Source organism: Galleria mellonella, unplaced genomic scaffold, assembly GCF_026898425.1.
Source record: "Galleria mellonella isolate WM207_F2 unplaced genomic scaffold, CSIRO_AGI_GalMel_v1 utg266, whole genome shotgun sequence".
NCBI classification, from domain to species: domain Eukaryota; kingdom Metazoa; phylum Arthropoda; class Insecta; order Lepidoptera; family Pyralidae; genus Galleria; species Galleria mellonella.
The window spans coordinates 2149969-2163011 of NW_026442061.1; the positions used below are offsets into that span (position 1 = coordinate 2149969).

Genomic DNA, 13043 nt, shown 5'->3' on the forward strand with positions numbered 1-13043 from the left:
CCCATTTGCTTTAAGGGCCACTCTGAGTGCACATTCTACATAGCCGGGTTATATTTGCAGAGCATTGCACTTTTGTCGAGTACAAGCCCGTATCGTAATGTTGAACAGTTGAAAAGTTTAAACATAATGTTTAGTACATTGCTGCGCTTTTTAAGAGCCAGTACCAAAAAGTGTAGGTTTTTTAATTTATCTGTAGATATATTGTTTTGCAAAAATACGATAAGGTCGTCAATCTTCTTTTTAAAGATTGACTTATCTCTCTCGAAGAGTAGACTTTTAATTCGGTTGTTTTTTTTTTTACATTTATTACCTCATAACTTCATTAGTTATAAACAAATTTGTAAAATTCTTTTTTAACTAAAAGGATATACTTACAGATTGGTCTCATAGAAATTTAATCAAAATCGGTTCAGTAGTCAAGTTATTAAAACAAAATAAATGATTTTGCCACAATCGGCATCTGATTTTTTTGGGAACGCGATCTTAAGTTATCAAATTTATTTTGAAATCAATACCGTCTAATCCTATGGTGGTATTACCTTCCCTATGCTCCTCAAATATTGCGTCTAAATTGCGCCCACCAAGTACCATCTTGAATAGACATTCCGTTACCCATATCCAATAGCTAGGACGAGATGCCTTAATTACTGTACCACAAACCATAAAAAAATCCCATGCTGGTCCCATAATAATTTTATTTGGACGTCAGAAGTATATATTTTTTTTATAATCTTAAATTAAATATTTATATACATAATAACCAACTAATGAATGAATTCGTCACGAGGGACCAACTGTCCGGACCTCATCCTCGTCTGTCATAGCGTCCCGCTAGCATATACTAATAGCGCAGGCGGAATTGCCATTACTTATTCATGCCTCTTAAAGGAAACGATTATTTACTACTAGTTTTTATTTATTTTTTCTTTATTGACCACATTACAAAAAATATTTATTTTTGTACCTTTTATTACACAACTTTAAGAGTATCACTAATATATACATATATTACAATTATGAAGTACAAAAGGAGGACTTAACATACTTTTCCAGTCAACATTTGCAAAAACAGAAATGTAATATTGTGTAATAAGTCTAAGCCTATGTCCATCTCCATCACGTATCCAGAGTACCTGTACCATGATACCCCTATGCGTTGCCATTCCTGAGGACTCAGGTGTTATTCCTCTGTACCCAGTAAATTCACGCCATATCCCACCCTTCAAACCGAAACACAGCCATGCAAACACAACTGCTTCACGGTTGAAACACGAATGAGACAGAGGTACCCAAGCAATCGACTTTTGTACAAAGTCTCCCTCTGGTAAAATAATATTATAAATATTAATTTCTGTTGTTCATCAAGATTTACCTACATACTTCCTTAGAGTATAAAGTGCCTTCAACAATACAACACGAATAAAAAACTATTATCAGGTATCCCCTGCTCAGCAGTTACTCCCGAGCATAAGGTTCAATGGAGCTGTAAAAGCCTAGCCATTACCGTGTAAGCCGATTTTATTCGGCGACTTGATTCTCGGTGATCCACTATCGAGTGGTTTGGTCACGGCACACGGTGACGATAGTAACACGAAATCTTGTTCTGAGGCACATCTCTTTTACTACAATATATATCGGATTTAATATAATACTCGGAAACGAAACTACAAAGAGTTATTGATTAATATGCTTTCAATACTCTCTTGCACTACTAGCTCTCTAGAAGGGGGTAAGGGATTATTAGTAATGCGGACTACCAACCCCTGTCAGGTCGTGGTTCCCCCTAAAAACCATTGAGCTGAATTCCAGCTGTATTCATCACGATAACTGACCTGACTTTTCATTCTCACCTATCATCCCTCACTCGTGCCCTGCTAACGTAAACTGTTAGCGCAGTTTACGTTAATCTTTCTATTATAATCTATTAAAAAAAAAACTGTCACTCTGAACAAGTGGCAACAGAATCATTGCAATCGTCATCGCTAACGGGTCCATGACATGGATCGAAATAGCCATCTCATTCCATTTACCGTGTGGTCCCGTCATAGGCCACTTTTTCCTGTCCCATGGGTGTCGTAAAAGGCTACAACGGGAGGGCGAGAGATGGGCAGCAGCGTCCCTCTTAAAACATCTCTATTAGTAACTACCCGCCTACGTAATGTTATAAAAATAAGTTTTCTATTTTCATAATAAGATAAGTTAACTTACCAAGTAGCTTAAATAGATATAATAAGCCACTTGGATTTTATATTATTCACCTAGAAGTCCATAAATTTTATCTTATGCAAAGAGCGAGAGAGCAAAGAGAGAGAAAGAGAGAGAAACACCCACGCCCATCAATAGGATAGAAAATAAACCATTATCTATTATTGTTACAGGCGTACACACCGACCGGTTTCGAAAAGTATGGCTACACATGCACCGTAGCCGACTATAGAGTGAACTTCTCAGTTTGGGACACATCGGGTAAGTTTTTTTTTTTTTATACGTCAAAGGTGGCAAACAAGCATATAGCCCGTCTGACGGTAACGATCACTATAGCCCATGGATGCCTGCAATACTAGGGGTGTCACGTGCGTGTTGCCGACCCTGAAGAAACCTTAATATATTCTTTTTGAAGAACCCCATGCTGTAGTCCCTAGTAAGTGCTAAAAAACTGATTCATTGTAGTTACCAAACGTTTTGTTTAAAACACTTCTAAAGGTAAATATGCCAGTATAATGTGAAATAATAAAACTATTAATATTTTTAATTTATTTAATTATTTATCAGTTTTTTAATAATTCTCGTCAATACTTGCTATTTATTGTGAGGACAACCTCCTCGCGTACCTTTTTTTTTAACTGGTGACAATGAAACGGTAACTCCGCCTGCGCTATCGGCTGGCCAAGCACCAGTGAAAGATGACAATCATGGCGAACTCAAGAATTAACCACGATGGTTTCTAGAAGGAACCACGTGCAGGTAGATCTGATAGGGTATATTGCTAGCAATTGAGCTATTAGAACCCCATTACTAACAATCCATTCTTTCCCCTACGTGTAATGGTCGTGGTAATTTTTGTTAAATTCATAGACCAGATAACCTGCTCTCTGATAACTCTTCGACATATAACGCAAGCAAGGTTACCATTTTATTAACATTCATTAAAAAAAAAAAACTATATTTATACAATTAATAAATAGATCATATGATACAAATTTCCATAAAATGGGTCCTCAGTCTGTTAAGGTATAGGGCTTTAAGATAAAATGAAATGAACTTGGCTGGACGCGCTACCGTGTGTACTAGTTATATGTATATGTAAATGTCAAAAACTGGTCAAAATTCAATTAGCGAAAAGTTACTTTCGACTAAAAATGTATTATTAATGGACTGGCACGTGTTCATCAGAAGTGTATACTAAATGAATCGTATTGCGATTCATGTAAAGCTGATTTTTTAACGCCACTGATCGCGTATCCATAGCCGAATACGTATCCATTATACGACAACAAAAGTCACGTCACGTAGTACCCATCTGCCTTGAAATGGGACGTAAATCGAGACAAGTCGATCGTCACGCCATCTGCCTGAACTCGTTCATATTCGTACGTCGCAAAACATGCATGATGAGGAGGTACCTATTTTCTTTTAACAATGTGATACCAATAACTTTGCTATCTACACTTCACAGACACGTGATTATAGCATGTTGATGCCACGTTTTATATGTTACTATTATAATAAATACGACAATGTATGAATTGATATTTATTACTCTTTCACACTCAAGGTACTGAACTAATTTAAATTGAATTTGGTATTGTCGTATTAGACATTAACTGTCCATTGCTGAACATAGCCTCCCCATTAAGGGAGGTTTTGCCAGTAGTTGCCACGCTTGGCAGGCGGATTGCAACCGCAGTTTCTTTTAATGGGTGATAATGGTATGGTAACCCCGCCTGCGCTATCGGTATACACTGACGGGGCACCAATGTCTGATGACAGATGAGAATGAAAGTAGGCCAGTTAGCGCATCCTGACGAATTCAACTAGAATTAGTCACGATGGTTTTCAGGGGGTACCACGTGGAAGTCGACATGACAGGGTATATTGCTAGTAATGAGGCTATTTGACCCCATTACTAACAATCGCATTCCCCCTGACATACGCAGTTAGGCTTTATAAAGATGTTTTAAGAAGGACGCTGCTGCCCATCCCTCGTTGTCCCTTGGTCGCCTCTTATCACACCCACGGGTAAAAAGGTGTAGCCTATTCTATACTAGAACCACACAGCCAAAGGCAATTGAATGATAATTATCAAAATCGATCCCACGAATAACGAAGATCTCGTAACATGCACACAAAAAAAGTACAATCATAATGAGTTATAGTACCATGAACATAACAGAGTATACTGTTTCGCCCATGATACCTCCATGCGTTGCCATTCCTGAGGACTCAGGTGTTATGGCTCTGTACCCAGTAAATTCACTGGCATATCCCACCCTTCAAACAGAAACACGGCCGTGCAAATACACCTAATAATGAGATAAAACACAAATTCATCTGAGGTCTAGATATTACCGAGATCTAGAAAAATTTAGATACATCTTTTAATATCGTCAAATCGATAAATAAAAGATGTTAAATCATTTATCTTTTTCTTTACCATCTGAGATTGCAGTTGTAAATACACTGTATAACATTACTCCATTTAAAGTACGTATATGACATGAATAAATTTATTTCTACAAACCAAATAGAAATAAATCTAAAGACGATACGAGTTCTCGATTATCATACTGTGGAAATACGTACTTAACTACAGTTATTGAGTGCACTTTACATTCATTTTCATAAAAGATAGCAGTTTTATATTATGTAGTATCTGCAGTCGTATTGGAGCTATTGAAGACATAAAAACTGTATATTTCCTGAATGACCCAGAATTTTATCGTAATACATGGATTCATTAGAGCTCTGAAAATCCATAAACTGGACCTCGATAATATTAAAAAGTGTATGTAAAAGTTATTAACCTAGATAGAGTCTAAGCCCTACATCAGAATATCCATATAGAACATAGCTGTATGAAGAAAGTTCCTTTGTCTTTCTCGATGAGAAACGACTACAAAAAATATTGATTAGTCCAGGACCGCGTCACTTCGAACAAAAATAAGTTATTGTAAAATCTAAAAAATCTTTAGAATGGTAACAAATTAAATAGTTGTATAAATATTACTATGAATGTTAATTTTATTTATTATAATAGCACTTAAGGTGGTTACATAGGTATTTTTTTCTATTTCGGTAATATAACGTGTCGACTCTTGAATAAGGTAGTCATTATGATTATTACAGTTAAATTTATTTTATTATTAAAATGTATTATTATTATTTAAATTATTAAAATGTACAAAAATTGTTTTACAATATTTATCTATTGTTTATGCGAAGAAAAATTCTATATTTTTATTTTACAATGTTATATCTTATTTATATGAAAGACAGATGGCCTTACGCTTAAATTAGCAAAAATATTTACAAAAATATGTGTTACAATACTCTCCCATGAGTTTTTTAAAGGTTCCGTTAAATTAATAAACAAAGTACGGGCATGATACAATAACAGATTAAACCGTCGGCACATTTCGATGTGTTCCAAAAAATCACGAATGTCACATTCGCGGATATCCATCAGGTTCGGTATAAGTCACGATTTGCCCATCGGCGTAGGAATGGGACATAAATCGACGAAGCCGGCGACAGATCGAATATAGCCCGATATTCGGAGCCTTTCATTTGTTTTAGAGATCTATGTTAATATGTCTTGGATCGCATTTTTACCGACTTCAAAAACAAAGGGTTTAAATTTTCTTTCTTCATGATTTTATTTTAACATTGCATTTCGATACTCAACCTTATGAGTAGAGTAGAACTTCAGGCATGATACATATTTTAATCGTTATCTCCCAAAACATCCCTTTCTGTATTTTTATGTATATGTTATGCACTTAGATTATATAAATAGAGCCTCGGGCCCGAATAACGGGTAAAATTTTTGTCAGCTGTTTTTTTTATTAGTATACTATTATATTTATATTTATTAGTACTCATACAACATATTTTGACGTATTTATATTTAATTATTTAATAAATAAAATGAGTTCTTGTGCATTAAAAAGGCGCAGAATTTTAAGACTAAATAAATATAGAAGTTATAAAGGAATTACTTATAACTGTTTATCACGTAAAATTGTACGAAAAAATTGACCTGTTTTTCTCGAAACATTTGTATGGAGACACTATGTCCATATAATCTAAGGTTACGCAATATCTTATATAATATCAGTTCTAAACCGATTTTAATAAGTCTTTTCCAATCGATAGAATTTAGCCTATATTAGAATTTAGCCTTTTACGACATCCTATCCATTCCATCTTAAAAATAGTAATTATACTTTTTTGAAGCTTCAAATGGTAAACAAGCCGACAGGCCACTAGATGGCAAGTAGTAACCGTCTATAGATATGAACAGCACAATGGATGTCCCAGAATCCACTATAACGTCCATGCAAAACTTTTTCTCACTTTTTAATCCATTTTTGTCTGATGAAAATATTATAATTCGCTGGTGTAACACTCCCTTCTTCTCCCAATTTCGACTACTCTTTATATTGGCTAAAGTCCCAAGTTATAAAACTCAAATAAAGACTAGAGAATAGTTACTTTTGTTATTCATAACGCGGCTTTACCACTTTTTATTCGTCGCCCATAAAACGGTGTATGGCCATAGAAGAGAGATACGCGATTTGGCGACAAAATTAAATTTCAAACGACCTATGCACCAAGTTTATACCATCGTAAACGACGTGTGTAAAGTTTATTAATATTACCACAGTGAAATGTACGTGTTTTGTATTTAGAACAACAAAAAGTTTTAATTACCTATGTACTTAGCTTTATTTTGTTTCGTGAAAATAACATTACAGAGAATCTGTGTTCGCGCATCTGCACGTGTTGTCAAAATTAATTTAATTTGTACTTCATTAAAATTTTAGTTCCCGTGTGATCCCGGCATAGAATGAGCCACGTCTTCCTTTCCCGTGGTTGTCGTAAGAGGCGACTAAGGGAAGTTAATAGTTGAGAAATGGGCAGCAGCGTCCCTCTGGGAAATTGGCCTGTGGATATAAATTAAGAGCAGCAATTCAATATTATTTTATATTTGTCTTTACTAATTTAATACTAGGAAGCCATTGTACATCTAGACTCTAGCACAACTCGAATAGAAGTGAGACGGTGATGTACGAAAGTAAACGTCAAATACGTGAGTCATTCAATGTCAGTCTTTAGTCAAACGAGAGATAAATTTTTGCACATAATAATTTTAATAATATCAACACGTCACCTCAAACATTAATCCTTACATTCATTATCATTTGCCTTAAGAAACAATCATATTAAACCATAATTATATAGTATAAACAGAACACACGTGACTTCTTAATAATTGCTGAGAAAAAAGAATCAAAATATGATCCAATATTTGTTGCTTTGGATTAGAGAAATCTTGAAAAAACTAATCAGACGATTAATCTCGTAATAAAGCAGTTACAATTTTAAGTTTATACATTTAACAATAATTACATTTATACAAAAGTCGTTTGCTTAGGCACCACTGTCCCATTCGTGTTTCTACCGTGAAGCAGTTGTGTTTGCATGGTTGTGTTTCGGTTTGAAGGGTGGGATATGGCGTGAATTTACTGGGTACAGAGGAATAACACCTGAGTGGCAACGCATGGGGGTATCATGTGCGAAACAGTATACTCTGTTATGTCCAAGGTACTGCTCATGTCTATAGGCGACGGTTACCACTTTTCATCAGGTGGGCCGTCAGCTTTACGTTATAAACAAACATTACAGAAACTATTGTAATTATAAAAGTGTTAATAAAAAATAAAAATACCTAATCTTTATATAAATTTGGCCGTTGCTTAATTATCTCGACAATTACCTCACTTTGTTTAGTTTGATCTAGGTCTGACAACAAGAGGCGATTTTAATAACCAAGCGTCACAGGGCTCAAAGGATAACTAATATAGAGTTGAAGGTGGTAAGTGGTAGGTACACTTTTAGCATTCAAGGGTTTCAGCGAATTCACTTAAATATTGAATCTAGGACACTTGAGTGACATCTAAATAGATTAATTTAGTCTAGATTATTTTATAGATGGATTTATTTTTTCTTCTCATACTGTTCATTATTTGTTATAGTAATATTTTATGTATTTATTTTATATATTTATATATATAATTATTTATATTACATATTATCTATTTCTGTTTCATCGTGATCAGCATATCAGTCTTTAACTGTCCACTGCTAAACGTAAGCCTCCTCTATAAGGAGAGATTTTGCCCGTAGTTGCCATGTTTGGCAGGCGAATTGGCAACCGCAATTAGGCTTTAAAGATGTTTTAATTGGGACGCTGCTGCCCATCTCTCGCTGTCTCTTAGTCGCCTCTTACGACACCCACGGGAAAGGAAGGGTTGGCCTATTCTATCTAGGCCAATATTACATAATAACAATCAAATACTTATATATAATATGGTAGGTACATTTTTATTTTCTCATTTAGTATAGTAACAGTAAGATGAAAAACAAGATGGTGTAAAGATTGTGAAAACCAAATAAGCCACTTAAAGCGATCTCTAAAAAGTACCTACTTACATATGTACATACATAGATAGTACAATTTTATATCCAGAAAAGAAAACAAAACCACAGAAAATCCTAAACAGTTTATAAATTATTCTTCAACGATACCGAGATACCATCTCACCATTTCCAGCACAAATTGCTTAGATAGTTTCATAGTTTGTTCTAGAACTGCGCAAGTTTCTCACGTGACTCCAAACTTTGCGCCGAGTTGCACCATTAAACACGTCATCCCGGGAACGCGTCATTTTGAGAACACTCGTAAATGCATTCACTTTGTTGCTATCACTATCTGTTTGGATATTTAATAAAATACTATACTAAAGCTGTGAACACACAATCGTGCGACAATTATTCGTAGATGTAAATTAACTACCAATGTACAGAAAATACTACAAAATTTTGAAACACATCATCTTTTAAAAGTACCCTCACAGTGCGACAATATTGTATTCCATAAACAAAACCGACCTCCATTGTGACAAAATCAGCTGTTTTTAATTAAAAACTAAACTACTAAACCGATTTTGATAAAATTCCTATGAGACTAATCTGAAAGTATATCATTCCAGATAAAAAAATAATTTTCAAATTGGTATCTTAATGACAGAGTTATGAGGTAACAAACATAAAAAATAAAATATAGATACATGTTCTGCGATACCAGTATCAAACTTCCTTTTTTAAAGTCACATGTTCTGCAATACCAGAACCAAACCTCCTTTTTAAAGTCATATTCTACAATACCAATACCAAGCCTGCTTTTTAAAAGTCACATGTTCTGCAATACCAGTGTCAAACTCCTATTTTAAAGCTACATGTTCTGTAATACCAGTACCAAACCTAATCTTTAACACGTTGAGCGCCATGTCAGCCATCGGTGGCTAACACTAGATTTTCCGTTTAGGCCGCGTCAGCCATCGGTGGCTGACACTAGACTTTCCGTTTAGGCCGCGTCAGCCATCGGTGTCTGACAGCGTGTAACATGAGAACTATAAAATTTTACACTATTTTCCGGAATTACAGAAAACAAAACAGACTTGGTGCGTAACGTGTTCAATGAATGCCTATAAGAATCACGTTCCAAACGTAAACTACCTTCTACTACGATAGGAAACACCAGCTCCTGCAGTACCAGCGCTTCGAAGCGGCGCGCGAGGCCTGAACGGGATTGCTGTAGATATACGCGTGGCGCTCAACGTGTTAAAAGTCACATGTTTCAAAATGCTAGTACCAAACTCAGTGTGTTCTCGGCTTAATAAAGACCAGAACTGTAATGTCCAAAGTTTATAATTATGTAACTTGTATTAGATTTCATTTAAGACTATTTAACAACATTGTTGTATAATTCTGTACTAAAAATAAACAGTAGAGTTGTTGTGGACAGATATTCCTGTTGATTTTGTTGACTGCGTCTGCGCGAACTCGTTATTTCCTATCCTCGTGGGAAATATAGTCTAGTCTGTATTACTTAAGGATAGTCTAGATATATTTTGGTGTACTTTTAAATCAGATTTCAGAATTGTAAGTAAATGGTTTGTTTATAGTCGACATAAAAAAATGAATAGGTTTTAGCACGTTCGAATGGATTTTTTTACATAAATAACTCGGATTTTCACACTCCGCTCCACAAAATTTTTTTTATAAACATATTTATTTAACAGTTCATTGCAGCATTTATAAAAAATAATAAATACTTTAAATTTTAACAATAAAGTATAGGATGAAGAAAATAATAACATTTGTACATTTATGGAGACTTTCAAGTATACGTAATGCATCTTTTGAAGAATTTTGACCCTCCCTCCCCCCTTGTAACATACCGTAATATTTTTCTGCAAAAAGTAGACCATTTAGTTATTAATAATTAGTTATTAATATTTAGTTATTAGTTATAACGTTTAGTTAATACATAACGAGATATTAAACAAACAAATAAAATCACTTTCACATTTATAAAATATATGTAATGATTAAAAATCTAAACAGATCAATCAACTCTCTATTTACTGATTTTTACATCTAAAAAGCAGTTTTGATCTCGATACATTGATTTATAGTTGAATATAATTGGTCATAAATATCAACGGCCATAAATAAATTTATCAGAGCACAGCACGCATTCTGAATTGAAACAAACAAAACTGAACCCTAATACAATGACAAATGATGCATATTCAGAAATTTGCATGTAGAAATGTCACGCTAGGTGATACCTGTTGTCTATGGTGTAAACTGCGATATGGCTCGTTTGGAATTTGAAATAATGAAGAATTCTGTGTCAGAGACATAGAATTTATTTCTTTTTCTGATCAAAAATCGAAACAAAAATATCGATTCTTTCATACCAATATAACACGTAAAGCTATGGAATTGTCAACATTATTGTAGCCATTTTATTCACTGCTAACTATAGACCTCTCCCATAGACTACCATAAGGAACGGTCCTAAACCACACGCATCCAGTGACTCCCTCCCATATACACTAGAGGAAAAAATTAAAGGATCAAAAAAGTTTCAAAATTTATTGAGGTTTTTCAAGTAGCTGTATTTCCCTTAAAAATAGTCGTACTGGAATTTAAAAAGAAAAGGATTTTAAAGCTCAAAGTTTCTAATTTTGAGATCTTATGATGAAAAAATTTTTCAAGCAACGTGTTCCGCTCAATCCTAATGAAAACCGAAAAAAAATTTTTTCAAAATTTTTTCTAATCTTTTTTTGGTCTATCAACGAAAAGAGTTTTGAAATTTTGAATAAATTTCCGACAAAACCAGTTATGATTTTTTTAAGAAAAAAATTTATTCTTTACATTAATTTAAAAATAAAAAAAAGGGCTTTTGATGGCTTTTGGGATAATTAGGCGCTAAGATGGAAATACCGAGAAAACCAGTAATGTTGAATGTGTTTTTTACAGTTTAATATGCCCACAAAAACCCCACAAAGTTACGATTCAATCCATCGAGCCGTTCTTTTGTTTTATTCGATCGAATTTTTGAAAAAAATTAAACACGATCACGATTTTGACTTTAAATGATCACAATCTTTAACAAAACACAAAAAAAATGTTTTTTTTAGTTTTTATTGCATTTTTATTGACAAAAATATTAAGATAAAAAGAAAAACTACCGCGGGCATCAGCATTACCCAAATCAGTATTATCACAGACTTCATATTGATAAAAAATAAATACAATCAATCACAGTCTGTAAGCATAACTAAAAAAATCACCATTAATAAATAGTATCATTATATAATAATTTAACTTTATATAACTCCTTAAATAATAATACTAACAACTAATTATAAATAGTCTCCCAACGCACCACACCGAGGCAGCGTATCCAAGATACTGGCAGCATTGCCTCTTTGGATTGCCAAACTTAACTATAGACTTAACTACCAGCTCTTCACCAGTAACTTCGATGAGGCGCGATGCAATTGTCCGATAAAAATGTTTTGCATTTGGGCCCCACACGTCCGTAGTCTCTACAGCAAATGGCAGGAAACATTGTACAAAAGTCGATTGCTTGGGTACCTCTGTCCCATTCGTGTTTCTACCGTGAAGCAGTTGTGTTTGCATGGCTGTGTTTCGGTTTGAAAGGTGGGATATAGCGTGAATTTACTGGGTACAGAGGAATAACACCTGAGTCCTCAGGAATGGCAACGCATGGGGGGTATCATGGGCGAAACAGTATACTCTGTTATGTCCATGGTACTGCTCATGTCTATAGGCGACGGTTACCTCTTTCCATCAGGTGGGCCGTCAGCTTGTTTGCCATTTTAAGTTGTATAAAAAAAAAAGATATGAGTGTTCACGCCTCTTTTATTATTGGTATAATAAATAGTATAAATAGTTATTATTATTATATATAAATAGTTATTAGTATAACGTAAAAAAAAACCTTGAAATGGTTATTTTTATAATATCTAGCTTATTGTAATTATCCAGCTTAGATTGTCAGTGATATCAACTAAACAAGATTATTGTACCATCAAGAGTAGATTACATCTGACTTCATTAATGAGAAGATAATGTCGGAAGATGATGCAATTAGGGATCAAGGTCCGTTACGTCTCAGGCATTTACTGTATATTTAGGTGCGTTAATATTTAATTTAGTCTATCAACTACAAAATGAGTAAAGACTAATAGTAATCTTTATTAAAAAAAACCAAAAGATTTTTTTTTAATTTTTTGCAGAAACAAAAATGACCTCTAAAAATGGTTCTGACTATCCCTTGGTTATTATTATAGTCATGAGCATATTTTTTTAGTACAGACACAAAACTGTATCTTTAGTAAACTTATTTTTTAGAGTTTAGGCAAAATTGTTTTATACTA

The 13043-nt window shown here is 34.0% G+C and overlaps 1 protein-coding gene across 2 annotated transcripts in view; it reads left to right on the forward strand.

The window, feature by feature from the left end:
* LOC113514913 (uncharacterized) overlaps positions 1 to 13043 on the forward strand; it is a 180517-nt gene that overhangs the window by 149893 nt on the left and 17581 nt on the right. For both annotated transcript variants that reach the window (XM_052895196.1, XM_052895195.1), the window contains exon 3: positions 2379 to 2466. In XM_052895196.1, the coding sequence (XP_052751156.1) occupies positions 2379 to 2466 (88 nt within the window). The remainder of the gene's footprint in view (positions 1 to 2378; positions 2467 to 13043) is intronic.